General features: G+C 35.4%; 3 protein-coding genes and 1 pseudogene across 3 annotated transcripts; all 4 read left to right on the top strand.

Annotated features, from left to right (window-relative positions):
• Window positions 1-151: 151 nt before the first annotated feature.
• LOC132283271 (WAT1-related protein At5g64700-like) lies at window positions 152-8,591 on the top strand (annotated as a pseudogene).
• Window positions 8,262-10,753, top strand: LOC132281978 (WAT1-related protein At5g64700-like). The gene is made up of 7 exons (XM_059783623.1): window positions 8,262-8,354; window positions 8,472-8,530; window positions 8,616-8,731; window positions 9,423-9,483; window positions 9,615-9,687; window positions 9,876-10,175; window positions 10,709-10,753. Exons 1-7 carry the CDS (start codon window positions 8,262-8,264, stop codon window positions 10,751-10,753), a joined length of 747 nt encoding a protein of 248 aa, XP_059639606.1.
• Window positions 10,754-12,329: 1,576 nt separating this feature from the next.
• Window positions 12,330-13,352, top strand: LOC132281977 (MADS-box transcription factor PHERES 2-like). Its single transcript, XM_059783622.1, has one exon. It carries the CDS (start codon window positions 12,330-12,332, stop codon window positions 13,350-13,352), a length of 1,023 nt encoding a protein of 340 aa, XP_059639605.1.
• A 393-nt stretch (window positions 13,353-13,745) lies between these two features.
• On the top strand, window positions 13,746-14,426 carry LOC132281976 (agamous-like MADS-box protein AGL82). Its single transcript, XM_059783621.1, has one exon. The coding sequence runs from the start codon at window positions 13,746-13,748 to the stop codon at window positions 14,424-14,426; it is 681 nt and encodes a 226-aa protein (XP_059639604.1).
• The last annotated feature ends 3,854 nt before the right edge of the window (window positions 14,427-18,280 follow it).

Here is an 18,280-nt window from a genome sequence, read left to right as displayed (position 1 = left end):
TTTTGTTGTTTTTATTCTTTGGGTTAATTACAATGACAACCCTGAGATTTGCCACAATGATAATAGGAATTTATTTTAATCCAAACAGGCCCTTAAAATGTTTAAAAAGACGAAATTGCCCATGAAAATTTTAGTCATTTTCATTGTGAAAAACAAAAACTTCTGCAACCCTAATTCTACCCCTGCATCTCTTTCTCTCACCACCACCATGGTTGATCTGTGCTATGGGTGGTATGAGAAGGAAGTGGATCGCGGCGATGGAAGTTGCATTGGACTAGGGATTGTAGAATTTTGTGAAGGAATTGGATTGATTTGTGGCTTAGTGGACCGCGGCGGAGGTGGCGACGAGAGGGTTGCTTGTCTGTTTGTGCTTTCCCGGCGTTTCAAGATTCTTAATTGATGATTATCAGCCCTTCATTGTGTATGTATATTTGTGTATTAATTCTTTATGTATGTGTGTTTGCAATCGGTGTTATAAGGAAAGAAAAATGGAATTTATTTATAAAAAGGAAAGTTATTTTTTTGCGTGCTGATATTGTTGTGGTTGATTTGTTTGGATTTTCTGATTCAGTAGACAAGGGGCCTATCATCACAAATGTTTCTTAGTTGTGCGCTTCCTTTTGAGAAACCTTGAACTTGTGATATAATTGACAGTAATTGATCAAGTTATAGTACTATGCTTTAGGTGATATTTGATTGGTGCTAACTGGTGTTCTATGTCATGGATGTACTCTGTTTTTGGGGTTTGGAGATTATCTAATAGCGTTGATGCAGATGCATGCGAGAACGGTGACCACTGGGATGAGCAATTTAATTTACATTGTCACTATAATGCACTTGGCATCTTCATTCTTCTTCCATATTTCATCTTCTAGTTCTACAGGTTTGCTATATACATGTTTATATATATATATATATATATATATATATATTTTAGTACTAAAATATTTTCTCTCTCCTGGCACAAACAAGCTACTTCCTCTCACGTTTGCCCTCCTCTGCAGATTCTTCCTCCTTGGCTTTCCTTGTGTATGTGAAACTTAGAATGCACTCACATTCATATGGATCTCCAGTTTGTTCGAATTGATAATATTGTTCTATTTAATTATATTGAAGCTTTGTTATCCAAAAAAAAAAAAAAAAGTATAATTGAAGAAAAGAAAATTGAATTTGTTGCAGGAAATGCTTGGAGATATTTGGATATGCAGGCATCAACTACATCTCTCCAAGTCTGGCAGCAGCATTGGGCAACCTTACACCGGTTTTTACATTCATGCTTGCAATTTATTTCAGGTACTAAGCTCTAAGGAGTAAATTTGTCAATTGTAATTGTTTATAAATAATAGTAACTAGAAAAATTATATATCAACAACAACAACAACAAAATTAATGCTTGTGGTTGGTGGTTATGTCAATGTAGTAGTTAATTATATATTGGATTATGGGTCTACATGCTTCTGTTTAATATAAATTTCATACCATTTTCAGCTTTTATTACATTACATTTTTCTCTTTTATAATTCTTCTAAGATTGATTATGTCAATATATTAGTTCACAATCCCCTCTCTAGTTATTTAATCCGGAAATTAATTCAGTAGTCTTTCGATTTAACGATTGAGACATGTTCTCATGGTAAGAAGCAAGAGCAACATCATAAAATATTCAATAATATTGGACTCTAGCCTAAATGGTATAACATCTCATGACCTTTGGAGAGTCTTGAGTGTTTGAGCCTACATTGAAACAAAAATATATAGTGAGTATGTGTTTGCTTTAACTTTTGAAACATAGACAAAATTATATAGCGTGTGTTTGCTTGAACTTTTGAAATATATATACACACATAATGTAACATCATAAAAACTTATCAAAAAAAAAAAAAAAAAACAAATAAAGTAACATCATAAAATATTCTATATATGTTGGGTTGTAGGATGCAAAATTACATTAATAACCTGGTCAGTGTTCTTTGTTCAGCAGTAAAAGGCGCGCGGGGCTATTTTATGTCCAATAATTGAGGGGACTTGTCCTACCCATGATTCCATGAATTTTATGTCCTCTTACTTATTACTTTATTAGATTTTATGCCCTACTTTTAATTTTGTACACATCCAATCAAATCAACTAGTTATGATTCAGTTCTCACCTAAACTCGTGCTGCACAAAGTAATGTAGTTTGTCTTTCCCCATTTAATGTCTTTTTTATGCTATTTTATATCAAAGATAAATCTTGATCTAACTAGCAAATTCATGGAGTTGAGTTTTTCTGTTCTAAAGTGTACCGTGCTAAAAAAATGGAAATACAGAATAATTTTAACGTGTAGCTCGCAATGTTTCAACTTGAACAGTCCACTGTTGTATGTGCGTTGTTTAGCATAGGTTAGCAAACTAATCACGAGATTATCATGTTGATAAATATATAATGTTCAATATATTTTTTTTTTCTATGCATAGATTACATATAATATGATCAGATAATTGGTGGCATCATTGTAATTTTCTTCTCTTAAGCAATACACAAACACTCTTTTTAATGCACTGCAGCAAGTATATATGCATAATTCAATTTTTCCAAAAACATGTTTCAATTTTTAGGGTGGAGAAGATAGACATAAGGAGCTCAAGCAGTCAAGCAAAATCAGTGGGAACCATTGTAGCAGTATCAGGAGCACTCATTGTGACACTTTACAATGGTCCACCCATCTATTTTGCAGTTACTAAGTGGCTTGTAGTTGAAGAAAGTCATGCCCATCACTGCGTCATTTAGAGATGACAATGGATGGAAAGAAACAATATTTGGCTGTTCTTCTGGTTCAGTCCATATATTCTGTAATGTTTTTGCTCTCCAAGGCTGCATTCAATGTCGGTATGAACACTTTCGTGTTCGCCTTCTATAGACAAAGCTGCTGCCACAGTTTTCTTAGCCCCTTTTGCATTTTTCTTTGAAAGGTGTATATACTATTATCAATTCAATTATTTCTTCTTATTTGTTGAAGGGTGTACTTTTTATTAACCTTCTTCAATTGTTTCGGTTAATTCCTAAGCAAAAATGCGCCATCGTTATCCTTGGTGACCCGCTGCAAGATCTTCATGCTTTCTCTGTGTGGGTATGCTTTTAAATTTTCGTAAAATTACTTTCAGTTTGTTTGTTTATTTTTGCCCTTGAAGAAATGTTCCTTTTACACCCATTACTCATCTACGTGTGGTGTAAGAATGAATAAATTTTAAACATATATGTTGAATAAATTTTAAACATAGTATTGATCTTAATTATTTGCTTTTAGGATTACTTTGAGCTTGAATTTCTATGGTGTGGCTCTTACATATACATCGGCAAGTTTGGCTGCTGCAACTAAAAACTGCCTTCCGGTTATAACTTTCTTCCTTGCAGTTTTGCTCAGGTAGATATATCTTATCTACTCATTCTTTTTCCTAATTTCTCTCTTTAATTAATGTTTCATTTACATAATGTATTGTTCAGAATCAAGGATAGTTCAATTTGGATGTGAGTTATCGCCAAGCAAATTAGAACTATGTTATTTTTTTCTCCTTTTCTTATAGATAAATATTCAGGAATGAACCCTTAACCTCTCTTTTGGAGTGGAGGACGCAATCGAAGATATGTAATTGGCCGAACAGTCAAAATGTTTTGTGAAACTCACATCGGCATTAATTAATACTACCTAAAATGCACATGATTGTTGCGTAAAGTCAAGTCTCATTTTTGTGAGGCTCCTTCATCAAGTCATTTTCATTTGCATTCGCACTCAATACAGAATACGATACTTTCCAATACCAACATTCATATGTTACATCAGAAAACACCATGTGATTCACACATAAACTGAACTTCACATTTTTTTTTTCAAGATATTTATTTCATTATGATTGATCCTATTCACACTTTGGTGTCTCTACTTCCCTCTCTCTCCACACGCATAGAAGAAAGAACCAAATATAGTGAGAGAAATAGAAGAGAACAGAAGAAACCCTAAAGCCCAAATTTTGAAGCAATTAAAAGCCCTAATTCCATTCAATGTAGGTCAGAAATGAAAATTTAACATAGGGTTCTTGAAGCCATGTATACGGTATACCTAGATGAGAGAATATCCTCGGAGTTGTATATACACAACATGTATTAAAAACCTTAATTTTATGTGAGTAAAGATTGATGATAGAATTTTCAATTACCAAATTTAATTTATGTGTGTGGGCTGGTGGCCCCCACCATACAATGTCACTTTATGACGTCATGTGATTGTTCCCACCACCCCCTCAAACATAAATTGAATTATGCCAATTTGGTCCCTAAATCAATTTTCGTTGATAAATATATTTTTACACAAGTTTAAAGTTTAGAGATGACAATGGATGGAAAGAAACCATATTTGGCTGTCTTCTGGTTCAGTCCATATATTCTGTAATGTTTTTTTTTTCTCTCCAAGCTGCATTTAATGTCGGTATGAACACTTTCGTGTTCGTCTTCTATAGACAAGCTGCAGCCACAGTTTTCTTAGCCCCTCTTGCATTCTTCTTTGAAAGGTGTATATATTATCATCAATTCAATGTTTTCGTTTTTTTTTTTTTTTTTTTGAAGGGTACACTTTTTATTAACCTTCTTAAATTGTTTCGATTAATTCCTAAGGAAAAATGCGCCATCGTTATCCTTGGTAACCCTTTGCAAGATCTTTATGCTTTCTCTGTGTGGGTATGCTGTTAAATTTTACTTTTACTTATCAAAAAAAAAAGAAAAGAAAAGAAAAAAAAATCATAAAATTACTTTTGATTTGTTTGTTCGTTTATTTTTGCTCTTGAAGAAATGTTCCTTTTACACCCATTACTCATCTACATGTGGTGTAAGAATGAATAAATTTTAAACTTATTTTAATTACTAGCTCTTAGTATTACTTAGAGCTTGAATTTCTATGGTGTGGCTCTTGCATATACATCTGCAAGTTTGGCTGCTGCAACTACAAACTGCCTTCCGGCTATAACTTTCTTCCTTGCAGTTATACTCAGGTAGATATATCTTATCTATTCATTCTTCGTTGCAGTTTTACATAATTTATTGTTCAGAATCAAGAATAGTACAATTTGGATATGAGTTATCGCCAAGCCAATTAGAGCTATGTTATTTTTTTCTCCTTTTCTTGTAGATAAATATTCAGGAATGAACCCTTAACCTCTCTTTTGGAATGGAGGATGCAATCAAAGCTATGTTATTGGCCGAACAGTCAAAACGTTTTGTGAAACTCACATTGGCATTTTTTAGTACTACCTAAAATCTGTCCTGCACATGATTGTTGCATAAAGTCGAGTCTCATTTTTGTGAGGCTCCTTCATCAAGTCAAAAGTAATTTGCATTTGCATTCAATACAGAATACGATACTTTCCAATACCAACATTCATATGTTACATCAGAAAACACCATGTGATTCACACATAAACTGAACTTCACATTTTTTTTAAAGAGATGCATGTATCAATTATGTGGCCAATTGAACAAACAATTTAAAACCCTAATTCAATTTAATGTTGGTGAGAAATGGAAATTTTGAAACTTAGGGTTCTTGAAGCCATGTATAAGATATACCTAGATGAGAGAGATGAGAGAATATCCTTTTGAGTATTTTTCCTTTTTTTTTTGGGAAAATTAAGCAAACACACTCACTAATGCCTCCAATGAGACTCGAACACCTGACCTCTTCTTTGGGGATGAGGGCTTGTACTAGCTGGGGTATTGGCCATTTGGTAAAATATCCTGGGAATTTTATATGCAGAACATGTAATATATAGGAACTATGAAGGCACTTTAGTACATTAATTTTCTTTAAGTGAGTTTATAATTTTCTTTTTACGCAAGTTTAAATGAACAAAAGTGTCTCCATAGACATTTTAAGGGTAGAATAGGTATTTTTAGCTTGATAGAGTGAAATCACAAGGGTTACCTTTGATCGTAACTGAAACTGATGGCAGGGGCTGTTTGTTACAAAGGTGTTAACTAGAGAAGGAAGGTGAGTGAGATTTTCCATCACTTGGGGCAAATTTCTCTAATTCACCCTATCTACGGGGAGGTTAGTGTAATTTACCCTAATTGATTTTTGCTCCATGTGGGCAGAATACTATTTTAACCTATCCTTCAATCTATCACATGTGAATTAAAGATTTTAATTTTCAAAATATAAATTCTCCTCCTTGCATAAAAAAAATAAAATAAATCTAGAGAGAGATGGGGTTACAGTCCTGTTCAAAGGATGTAATACTGCCTTTTTTAGCAATGATGGTGACAGTATGTGGTGAGGTGGGCATGCCAACAATAAGCAAAGCAAACATGAACAGGGATGAGCAATTAATTTACATTGTTACTATAATGCACTTGGCATCCTCATTCTTCTTCCATAATTCATCTTCTGGTTCCACAGGTTAGCTGTATAGCCTATATACATGTTCATATATGTATATATATAGTACTAAAATAAATTATCTCCCTCTCTCTCTCTCGATTGGCAGAAACAAGCTACCTCCTCTCAGTTTTGCAATCCTCTGCAGATTCTTCCTCCTTGGCTTCCTTGGGAATATGATACTTAGATTGCACTCACATTCATATGGATCTCCAGTTTGTTCAAATTGATAATATTGCTCTATTTAATTATATTGAAGCTTTTTTATAAAAAAAAAAAATAAGTATAATTGAAGAAAAGAAAATTGCATCTGTTGCAGGAAATGCTTAGAGATATTTGGATGTGCAGGCATTAACTACATCTCTCTGACTTTGGCAGCAGCATTGGGCAACCCTACACCAGTTTTTACATTCATGCTTGCAATTATTTTCAGGTACTAAGATCTAAGGAGTAAATTAGTCGATTGTAATTGTTTATAAATAATAGTAACTAGAAAAATTATTTATCAACAAAAAAAAAAAATAAATAAAAGATAATGGTTGTGGTGGGTGGTTATGTCAAATTAGTAGTTAATTATATATTGGATTATGGGTGTGCAAGCTTCTATTTAATATAAATTTGAATCCATTATCATCTTTTATTACATCACATTTTTCTCTTACCTAATTCATCTAAGATTGATTATGTCAATATATTAGTTCACAATCACGTCTCTAGTTATTGAATCAATAAATTAATTCATCAGTCAATTTAACAATTGGGGCCATGTTCTCATGGTAAGAAGCAAGAGCAACATCATAAAATATTCACTAATATTGGCTCTAGCTTAAATGGTATAAGCTCTCCCTCCCTTTGGAGAGATTGAGTGTTCGAGCCTAGGTTGGGACAAAAATAAATAGTTAGTGTGTGTTTGCTTGAACTTTTGAAAATATATGTATGTATTATATAAAGTAACATCATAAAATATTCTATATATGTTTGGTAAATTGTAGGATGCAAAATTACATTACTAACCTGGTCAATGTTCTTTTGCTCAGCATTAAAAGGCGCACGAGTCTATTTTATGTCCTATAATTGAGGGGACTTGTCCTCCCCATGATTCCATGAATTTTATGTCCTCTCACTTATTACTTTATTAGATTCTATGCCCACTTTTAATTTTGTACATACCCAATCAAATCAACTAGTTATGATTCGGTTTTCACCGAAACCCGTGCTGCACAAAGTAATGTAGTTCATCTTCCCACATTTAATGTCTTTTTTATGCTACTTTATATCAGAGATAAATCTTGATCTAACTAGCAAACTCACGGAGTTGAGATTTGCTGTTCTAAAGTGTACCGTGCTATAAAGAAATGGACAGCCCAAATGGAAATACAGAATAATTTTATCGTGTAGGTTACATGTTTCAACTTGAACAGTCCACTGTTGTACAATAGTGTGCGTTGTTTAGCATGGAATCAGGTTAGCAAACTCATCACGAGATTATTATGTTGATAAATATATAATGTTTAATAAATATTTTTTTCTATGCATAGACTGCATATAATATGATCAGATAATTGGTGGTGTTATTGTAATTTTCTTCTTCTTAAGATAATACACACTCTCTTTATAATGCACTGCAGCAAGTATATGTGCGTAATTCAAATTTTCCAAATAAATGTTGCAATTTTTAGGGTGGAGAAGATAGACATAAGGAGCTCAAGCAGTCGAGCAAAGTCAGTGGGCACCATTGTAGCAGTATCAGGAGCAGTCATTGTGACACTTTACAAAGGTCCACCCAACCATTTTGTAGTCACTAAGTGGCTTGTAGTTGAATAAAATCAAGCTCATCACTGCATCATTTAGAGATGACAATGGATGGAAATAAACCATATTTGGCTGTTCTTCTGGTTCAATCCACATATTCTGTAATGTTTTTGTTCTCCAAGGCTGTGCATTCAATGTCGGTATGAACACAAAGACAAGCTGCTGCCACAGTTTTCTTTAGCCCCTCTTGCATTTTTCTTTGAAAGGTGTATATATTTTCATCAATTCAATTCTTTGTTCTTCTTCTTCTTTTGAAGGCTACACTTTTTATTAACCTTCTTGAATTGTTTCGATCTATTCCCAAGGAAAAACTGGTGTAAGATTTTTTATATTTTTTTTTGGGTTATTGAATAAATTTTAAGCATATATGTTCAGTATTGGTCTTAATTATTTGCTGTTAGGATTACTTTGAGCTTGAATTTCTGTGGTGTGGCTCTTACGTATACATCTGCAAGTTTGGCTGCTGCAACTACAAACTGCCTTCCGGTTATAACTTTCTTCCTTGCTGTTCTACTCAGTTAGATATCTATATCTATTGATTCTTGTTCTTAATTTCTCCCTCTTTAATTAATGTTTGGTTTACATAATGCATTGTTCAGAATCTAGGATAGTACAATTTGGATGAGTTATTGCCAAGCCAATTAGAGCTAGGTTCTTTTTTTCTCCTTTTCTAATAGATAAATATATTCACAAATGAACCCTCAACCTCTCTTTTGAAGTGGTGGACGCAATCGGAGCTATGTAATTAGTCGAACAGTCAAATTGTTTTGTGAGACTCACATTGGCAGCAATTAATACTACCTAAATCTGTCCTGCATATGATTGTTGCATAAAGTCGAGTCTCATTTTTGTGAGGCTCCTTCATCAAGTCATTGTCATTTGCATTTAATATAGAATACGATACTTTCCAATACCAACATTCATACGTTACATCATAAAACACCATGTGATTCATGCATAAGCTGAACTTAACGTATTTTTTTTAAAAGAGATGCATGTATCAATTATGTGGCCAATTGATGTAAACTTATTTTGGAATGAAAACTGGCAGTATCACAAGTTTTTTTTGGGGGGTTACAAAAAGCATCAAAGTTGGGCATTATGTAGTACTTAAAAAAGATAAAACCTGTGAATTGAACTTATTAGTCATAAAAGTTGCTGCTTATTGTTGTTTTCAGTCTTTAACCTGTTGTTATTTTTATGTTTAGCAAAATTGGGTAAGTATACTGCACAGGAGGTTAGAAATGATTTGTATAATCACACAAGCTCGTTTGTTGGATGGAGTAATTTTCATGTATAATGTGAAGATCACCCCATCCAACAAGTGAGGTAATTTAACTGGTAAAACTAAACATAAAACTGCTCTAGTCTTGTTCTTTATGTTGCTATATATGGTATAGATGTGATGTAGAACTAATTGTTGGAGCTTGTATGGACTGTTTGGATTACCAGATCGAAGTCCAAACAGACAGGGTGACATGTTTTATATAACCCACAAAAGAAAACGAGGAAATACATTCAATAATATTATAAAGGAAGCATGTTCTTCCTTATATGTAAGAAGTAAATATTGTTCCTTTAATGGTATAGTGTTACGTGACCAGCGTGACATAAATGTAGTACTTGACAATGTTGTGAGTATGTTGAATTGGTTTTGTTAGACCATCAAATTTTCAACTGAGCTTGAACAATTAATGTTGAATTACAGAATGGAAACTGTGAAGTTGAAGACAACCCCTGGCATTGCAATGGTTGCAGGTATAACAATCTGCATGGCAGGAGCAGCAACCATTGCCATCTATAGGAGCCCCTCTTTGAAACTCTTGTTACATCACCACCTCTTTGGGGATAATCACAGCCAAGAACGTCAACTTCATGTTCTCCCCAGGAAAACATGGAAAAATTATTGCTTCCTCATGCTTCTTTCCAACACCTTTTGGGGTTTCTGGCTTGTATTGCAGGTAAATATGTTTGTTTTTCGAGTTTCTATTCTTTTTTTCTTTTTCTTTTTTACTTTTTGCTTTTTTCTTTTATTTATTTTTTATTTTTATTTTTGAGAAATATCGGAATTTGAATAATACACACACATATATATATACACTTTTCATTTATGCATTTAGGGGCCATTGCTTGGTTCACCGGTGAAATATGCAGGTTACATGAATGTGGGTTCGAATCCTTTTGCAGACATTTTTGTACATTTAAATGTTAGGTTGTATTTAGTCCACTCTTTCCAACACCCTCTATTAACGAGGACTCAAAGGTTAATTAATTTCGAAAAGGAAGAACTACAAAAACCATATAAAAAAACCCTCGTGAATGGCAAGTTGGGACTTGGGATTTGGGATGGAATGTCAAACTCCTATCTGTGGCTTATTGTGTAAGAAAAGACAATCCTTTCATAATTGATATTCCCCTTAATTTCTCTACTAAACATCAAGAACAAAACTAAATAAACGTACCGTTGGGTCCATGTCTTCATCATATGCTGCAGCTTGGGACTTCTGAACCTGGGAGGTTGGCATGGCAGCACCCTTGAGAAGAATGTTGCCATCATTAGTCCACAGAATAAAACTGCAATGTACTTAAAGAGAATAAGGGAGTCCTCACTCCTATCATGGTAAACCAATGTATGATTATGTGGAAAAATGACGGGGTGATAAATTTCAAACTGTATCTGCAAAACAGTAACTGTGTAATTATATTAGGAACCAGAATGAGACCTGATAACAATTTCTTGCTTGAAATAGAATCATATCAAACAGTTCAACTCAGCCAAACCATAATTAGATTATGAAACAAAGAAATATTAATACAAATATGCAGATTGTTGTTCTTTCTTTACTCTCTACCATTCTCAAAACCTTGACCTAGGACTTGAGAATTAAGACCCAAAGAATAGACCAGTCAAATATGCAGATATATAAATTTACATATATTGCAATTTTAGGGAACGTTCATAAAGAACCAACCATTTCCTACTTGGGTTATATGAACTTGTAGAGGCATCATTTTTTGTGCCCACAAAATATTAATATTGTCAAAAGCTAGAACATTAGAAGTTTATAATGTCAAAGCAAGTGTGTAAATTTAGTTCTTTTCTGTGGTATGTAAGCGTGTACGAATATATATACACACACTACATACAGAGAGACCTAAAGACCGGCAAGAATCCCAAGAGCATGAAATTGAAGCCCAACGGTGAGCATCTCAAGCCCCAACAGACTAGCTCGTTAACGAGCCGAACAGAGGAGCTCCACAGATAGGAGATTTTGTGTTCGACACTTTCTAAGATAGTAAATTCAGACTTAACCGATAAGTGTGACTTGTGAGTGATTGCAAGGATTCTCACGGCAAAAAAAAAAAAAGTGAGTGAGCATTTCAAATAGTTAGAAACTGTAAGCATAACTTTTAATAATTGTTTTAAAATTTTAAGGTATTGAGACCGGCTTAAACCTCACTTCCACACCAAACATAAAGTCTGGAAAAATAAGGGTAAGATTGAGATTTGAATCCAAGACCCCTTAAAACCACAAGTTGATGATCATATTAGATTAATTAGTAGCTTTTTTTTTTTTTAATTAAAACTATATTTACTTAACCCAATATATATATATATATATATTTATTTATTTATTTTGGTTCCAGGCGTAAAAATGGATGTTTAAAGGAGGAGGTCAATAATATACATTAGTAATTGGGACTAAGTGTGTCCTAATTTTCTTGAAATATATAAAAACAATATCTAACAAAATATTTTAGTATCTGAAAATATTTGGTTTATTTCCATAAAAATGCCATAAAGTAGCTTAGGATATGCTATATATTCTCACTCTAAACGAAGACTTGATTGTTAACTAAGGCGGCTTAGGATTGCACGGAGACTTGGTTGTTAAGAAATTCATCTCATTATAAAAGAGTAGTGCCGCCACCAAATTAAGGCATTAATTCTTCAAATCTATCTATAGAGAGAGAGAGAGAGATAGAGAGTGATAAGAGGGCCAGCGTTATAAAATAGTTGTGCCGCCACCATATTTAAGCATTCTTCAAATCGATCTAGAGAGAGAGAGATCAGAGGGCCATCGCGTTCTTCTAAATCAGGAAGAAGAAGAAGAATGCAGAAGAAGAAAAAGATGCCAAAATTGAAGAAGGAATTAATAACCAACGTAAAGTCACATTACGTTAGTTTTCAGAACAAAAGAAAGTGCTTGGAAAAGAAGGCGTTCGAATTATCTACTCTTTGCGATGTTGAAGCCTGCTTGGTAGTTCATGGTCCAGACCACCGCGGTCTGATTGATGATCAGCAGCCCCACATGTGGCCTAATGATCCTGATACAATCCAGCGTATGTTCGCCTTGTATAAGCAACAATCCAATGAAAATCGTTGCAAATTGACCCTCGATTTATCTGACTTCTTAGAAGACAACCCGAAGAAGAGGAAGATGAAGATGAAGAAAGAGGCTGATGAAACAACTTCTTCAGTAATTGTAAAAGTAGAGGACAAGAAAGTTGATGAGACCACAAAGAATATCAAGTTTGCCACTTCGGATGATGGGTTTAACAATCTGTCTATGGAACAATTGAGAGAATATTGTACCAAGTTGGAAGAAAGGATTGAATCCATCAAAGGTAGGGTTCAGTTCTTGAACTCTAATTACCAAAACACGGAAGACATCTTTCTTGATACACAAGAAACCCATTCTAATTACTTCATGCCATTGGAGGAACAACCGATTTCCTTCTTCAGCGATCTTGAGGTGCCGGATCATTACCCACAATTTGATCTCTCAATTTCGGATTCGATGATGAACATGATGGGCGATGAAGACTGCATTGGAGTTGGTGGTGCTTCTTCTAGTAGCCATATAATGTTATACAATAGCAGCACTCCTACAAATACTATTCCAATTTTTTATGATCCAACGTTTGGGGTAATGGAGGAGAATCCAACCATACCACCGATGATGAATGATGAAGAAGATGGTAGTGGACTTAGTGGTATTGATTTCAACAGTTTTGATGATCTAACTTTTGGTATGTTTCTGGACAATGGTATGTTTCTGGATAATGCGATTATGGATGATCCGATGTGTTACTATGGTGGTTCGACGATGCAACCGATGTATATGCATGCTTAGCTTCTGATCAGATGGAGTAGTATCTGAAAATATTTGGTTTATTTCCATAAAAATACCATAATGCGGCTTAGGATATGCTATATATCCTTACTCTAAACGAAGACTTGATTGTTAATTGAGGCGGCTTAGGGTTGCACGGAGACTTGGTTGTTAAGAAATTCCTCTAATTATAAAAAAGTAGTGCCGCCACCAAATTAAGGCATTAATTCTTCAAATCTATCTAGAGAGAGAGTGAGTGATAAAAGGGCCAACGTTATAAAATAGTTGTGCCGCCACCAAATTTAAGCATTCTGCAAATCGATCTAGAGAGAGAGAAGGGCCGCCGGTGTCTAGAGAAAGAGAGATCAGAGGGCCATCGTGTTCTTCTAAATCAGGAAGAAGAAGAAGAAGAAGATGCCGAAATTGAAAAAGGAATTAATAACCAACGTAAAGTCACGTTACGATAGTTTTCAGAAGAGAAGAAAGTGCTTGGAAAAGAAGGCGTTTGAATTATCCACTCTTTGCGATGTTGAAGCCTGCTTGGTAGTTCATGGTCCAGACCACCACGGTCTGATTGATGATCAGCAACCCCACATGTGGCCTAATGATCTTGATACAATCCGGCGTATGTTCGCCTTGTACAAGCAACAATCCAATGAAAATCGTTGCAAATTAACCCTCGATTTATCTAACTTCTTGAAAGACAACTCGAAGAAGAAGAAGAAGAAAGAGGCTAATGAAACAACTTCTTCAATAATTGTAAAAGTAGAGGACAAGAAAGTTGATGAGACCACCAAGAATATCAAGTTTGTCACTTCGGATGATGAGTTTAACAATCTATCTATGGAACAATTGAGAGAATATTGTACCAAGTTGGAAGAAAGGATTGAATCCATCAAAGGTATGGTTCAATTCTTGAACTCTAATTACCAAAACACGGAAGATATCTTTCTTGATACACAAAAAACCCATTCTAATTACTTCATGCCATTGGAAGAGCAGCCGATTTCCTTCTTCAGCAATCTCGAGGTGCCGGATCATTACCCAATTCGATCTCTCAATTCCGGATTCGATGATGAACATAATGGGCGATGAAGACCGCATTGGAGTTGGTGGTGCTTCTTCTAGTAGCCATATGACGTTATACTAGCAACACTTTTACAAATACTACTCCAATTTTTTATGATCCAACGTTTGGGGTAATGGAGGAGAATCCAACCATACCACCGATGATGAATGATGAAGAAGATGGTAGTGGACTTAGTGGTATTGATTTTAGCAGTTTTGATGATCCAACTTTTGGTATGTTTCTGGACAATGCGATTATGGATGATCCGATGTGCTATTATGGTGGTTCGACGATGCAACCGATATATATGCATATTTAGCTTCTGATCAGATGGAGTAGTATCTGAAAATATTTGGTTTATTTCCATAAAAATGCCATAAGGCAGCTTAGGATATGCTATATATCCTTACTCTAAACGGAGACTTGATTGTTATCTAAGGCGACTTAGGATTGCACGGAGACTTGGTTGTTAAGAAATTCCTCACATTATAAAAGAGTAGTGCCGCCACCAAATCAAGGCCTTAATTCTTCAAATCTATCTAGAGAGAGAGTGTGTGATAAGGGGGCCAGCGTTATAAAATAATTATGCCGCCACCAAATTTAAGCATTCTTCAAATTGATCTAGAGAGAGAGAGAGGCCGCCGGTGTCTAGAGAGAGAGAGATCAGAGGGCCATCGCATTCTTCTAAATCAGGAAGAAGAAGAAGAATGCAGAAGAAGAAGAAGATGCTGAAATTGAAGAGGGAATTAATAACCAACGTAAAGTCATGTTACGTTAGATTTCAGAAGATAAGAAAGTGCTTGGAAAAGAAGGCGTTCGAATTATCCACTCTTTACGTTGTTGAAGGTTGCTTGGTAGTTTATGGTCCAGACTACCACGGTCTAATTGATGATCAGCAGCCCCACATGTGGCCTAATGATCCTGATACAATCCGGCGTATGTTCGCCTTGTACAAGCAACAATCCAATGAAAATCGTTGCAAATTGACCCTTGATTTATCTGACTTCTTAGAAGACAACCCGAAGAAGAAGAAGATGAAGAAGAAGAAAGAGGCTGATGAAACAACTTCTTCAGTAATTGTAAAAATAGAGGACAAGAAAGTTGATGAGACCACCAAGAATATCAAGTTTGCCACTTCGGATGATGAGTTTAACAATCTGTCTATGGAACAATTGAGAGAATATTGTACCAAGTTGGAAGAAAGGATTGATTCCATCAAAGGTAGGGTTCAATTCTTGAGCTCTAATTACCAAAACACGGAAGACATCCTTCTTGATACACAAGAAACCCATTCTAATTACTTCATGCCATTGGAGGGGCAACCGATTTCCTTCTTCAGCGATCTTAAGGTGCCGGATCATTACCCACAATTCGATCTCTCAATTCCGGATTCGATGATGAACATGATGGGCGATGAAGACTGCATTGGAGTTGGTGGTGCTTTTTCTAGTAGCCATATGATGTTATACACCAGCAGCACTCCTACAAATACTATTCCAATTTTTTATGATCCAACGTTTGGGGTAATAGAGGAGAATCCAACCATACCACCGATTATGAATGATGATGAAGATGGTAGTGGACTTAGTGGTATTGATTTCAGCAGTTTTGATGATCCAACTTTTGGTATGTTTTTAAACAATGGTATGTTTCTGGATAATGCGATTATGGATGATCTGATGTGCTACTATGGTGGTTTGACGATGCAACCGATGTATATGCATGTTTAGCTTCTGATCAGATGGAGTAGTATCTGAAAATATTTGGTTTATTTCCATAAAAATACCATAATGCGGCTTAGGATATGCTATATATCCTTACTCTAAACGGAGACTTGATTGTTAACTGAGGCGGCTTAGGGTTGCACGGAGACTTGGTTGTTAAGAAATTCCTCTCATTATAAAAAAGTAGTACCGCCACCAAATTAAGGCATTAATTCTTCAAATCTATCTAGAGAGAGAATGAGTGATAAAAGGGCCAACGTTATAAAATAGTTGTGCCACCACCAAATTTAAACATTCTGCAAATCGATCTAGAGAGAGGGGCCGTCGGTGTCTAGAGAGAGAGAGATCAGAGGGCCATCGCGTTCTTTTAAATCAGGAAGAAGAAGAAGAATGCAGAAGAAGAGGAAGATGCCGAAATTGAAGAAGGAATTAATAACCAACATAAAGTCACATTATGTTAGTTTTTAGAAGAGAAGAAAGTGCTTGGAAAAGAAGGCGTTCAAATTATCCACTCTTTGCGATGTTGAAGCCTGCTTGGTAGTTCATGGTCCAGACCACCACGGTTTGATTGATGATTAGCAGCCCCACATACGGCCTAATGATCCTGATACAATTCGGTGTATGTTCACCTTGTACAAGCAACAATCCAATGAAAATCATTGCAAATTGACCCTCGATTTATCTGACTTCTTGAAAGACAACCCGAAGAGGTAGAAGATGAAGAAGAAGAAAGAAGCTGATGAAACAACTTCTTCAGAAATTGTAAAAGTAGAGAATAAGAAAGTTGATGAGACCACCAAGAATATCAAGTTTGCCACTTCGGATGATGAGTTTAACAATCTATCTATGGAACAATTGAGAGAATATTGTACCAAGTTGGAAGAAAGGATTGAATCCATCAAAGGTAGGGTTCAATTCTTGAACTCTGATTACCAAAACACGGAAGACATCTTTCTTGATACACAAGAAACCCATTCTAATTACTTCATGCCATTGGAGGGGCAGCCGATTTCCTTCTTCAGCGATCTTAAGGTGCCGAATCATTATCCACAATTCGATCTCTCAATTCCGTATTCGATGATGAACATGATGGGCGATAAAGACTGCATTAGAGTTGGTGGTGCTTCTTCTAGTAGCCATATGATGTTATACACTAGCAGCACTCCTACAAATACTATTCCAATTTTTTGTGATCCAACGTTTGGGGTAATGGAGGAAAATCCAACTATACCACCGATGATGAATGATGAATGATGAAGAAGATGGTAGTGGACTTAGTGGTATTGATTTCAGCAGTTTTGATGATCCAACTTTTGGTATGTTTCTTGATAATGGTATGTTTCTGGATAATGCGATTATGGATGATCCGTTGTGCTACTATGGTGGTTCGACGATGCAACCGATGTATATGCATGCTTAGCTTCTGATCAGATGGAGTAGTATCTGAAAATATTTGGTTTATTTCCATAAAAATGCCATAAGGAAGCTTAGGATATATTATATATCCTCGCTCTAAACGGAGACTTGATTGTTAACTAAGGCGGCTTAGGGTTGCACGGAGACTTGGTTGTTAAGAAATTCCTCTCATTATAAAAGAGTAGTGTCGCCACCAAATTAAGGCATTAATTCCTAAAAAAAATTTAGAGAGAGAGAATGATAAGAGGGCTAACGTTATAAAATAGTTGTGCTGCCACCAAATTTAACCATTCTTCAAATTGATCTAGAGAGAGAGAGGGGTCGCCGGTGTCTAGAGAGAGAGAGATCAGAGGGCCATCGCGTTCTTCTAAATCAGGAAGAAGAAGAAGAATGCAGAAGAAGAAGAAGATGCCAAAATTGAAGAAGGAATTAATAACTAACGCAAAGTCACGTTACGTTAGTTTTCAGAAGAGAATAAAGTGCTTGGAAAAGAAAGCGTTCGAATTATCCACTCTTTGCGATGTTGAAGCCTGCTTGGTAGTTCATGGTCCAGACCACCACGGTCTGATTGATGATCAGTAGCCCCACATGTGGCCTAATGATCCTGATACAATCCGGCGTATGTTCGCCTTGTACAAGCAACAATCCAATGAAAATCGTTGCAAATTGACCCTCGATTTATCTGACTTCTTGGAAGACAACCCAAAGAAGAAGAAGATGAAGAAGAAGAAGAAAGAGGC

This window comes from Cornus florida, unplaced genomic scaffold (genome assembly GCF_030987335.1).
Source record: "Cornus florida cultivar Cherokee Brave unplaced genomic scaffold, ASM3098733v1 CherokeeBrave_3.0.0_Hap2_Chr11, whole genome shotgun sequence".
NCBI classification, from domain to species: Eukaryota; Viridiplantae; Streptophyta; class Magnoliopsida; order Cornales; family Cornaceae; genus Cornus; species Cornus florida.
Note: the sequence above shows the minus strand (reverse complement) of the source record. Positions and strands in the feature narration are given on the sequence as shown.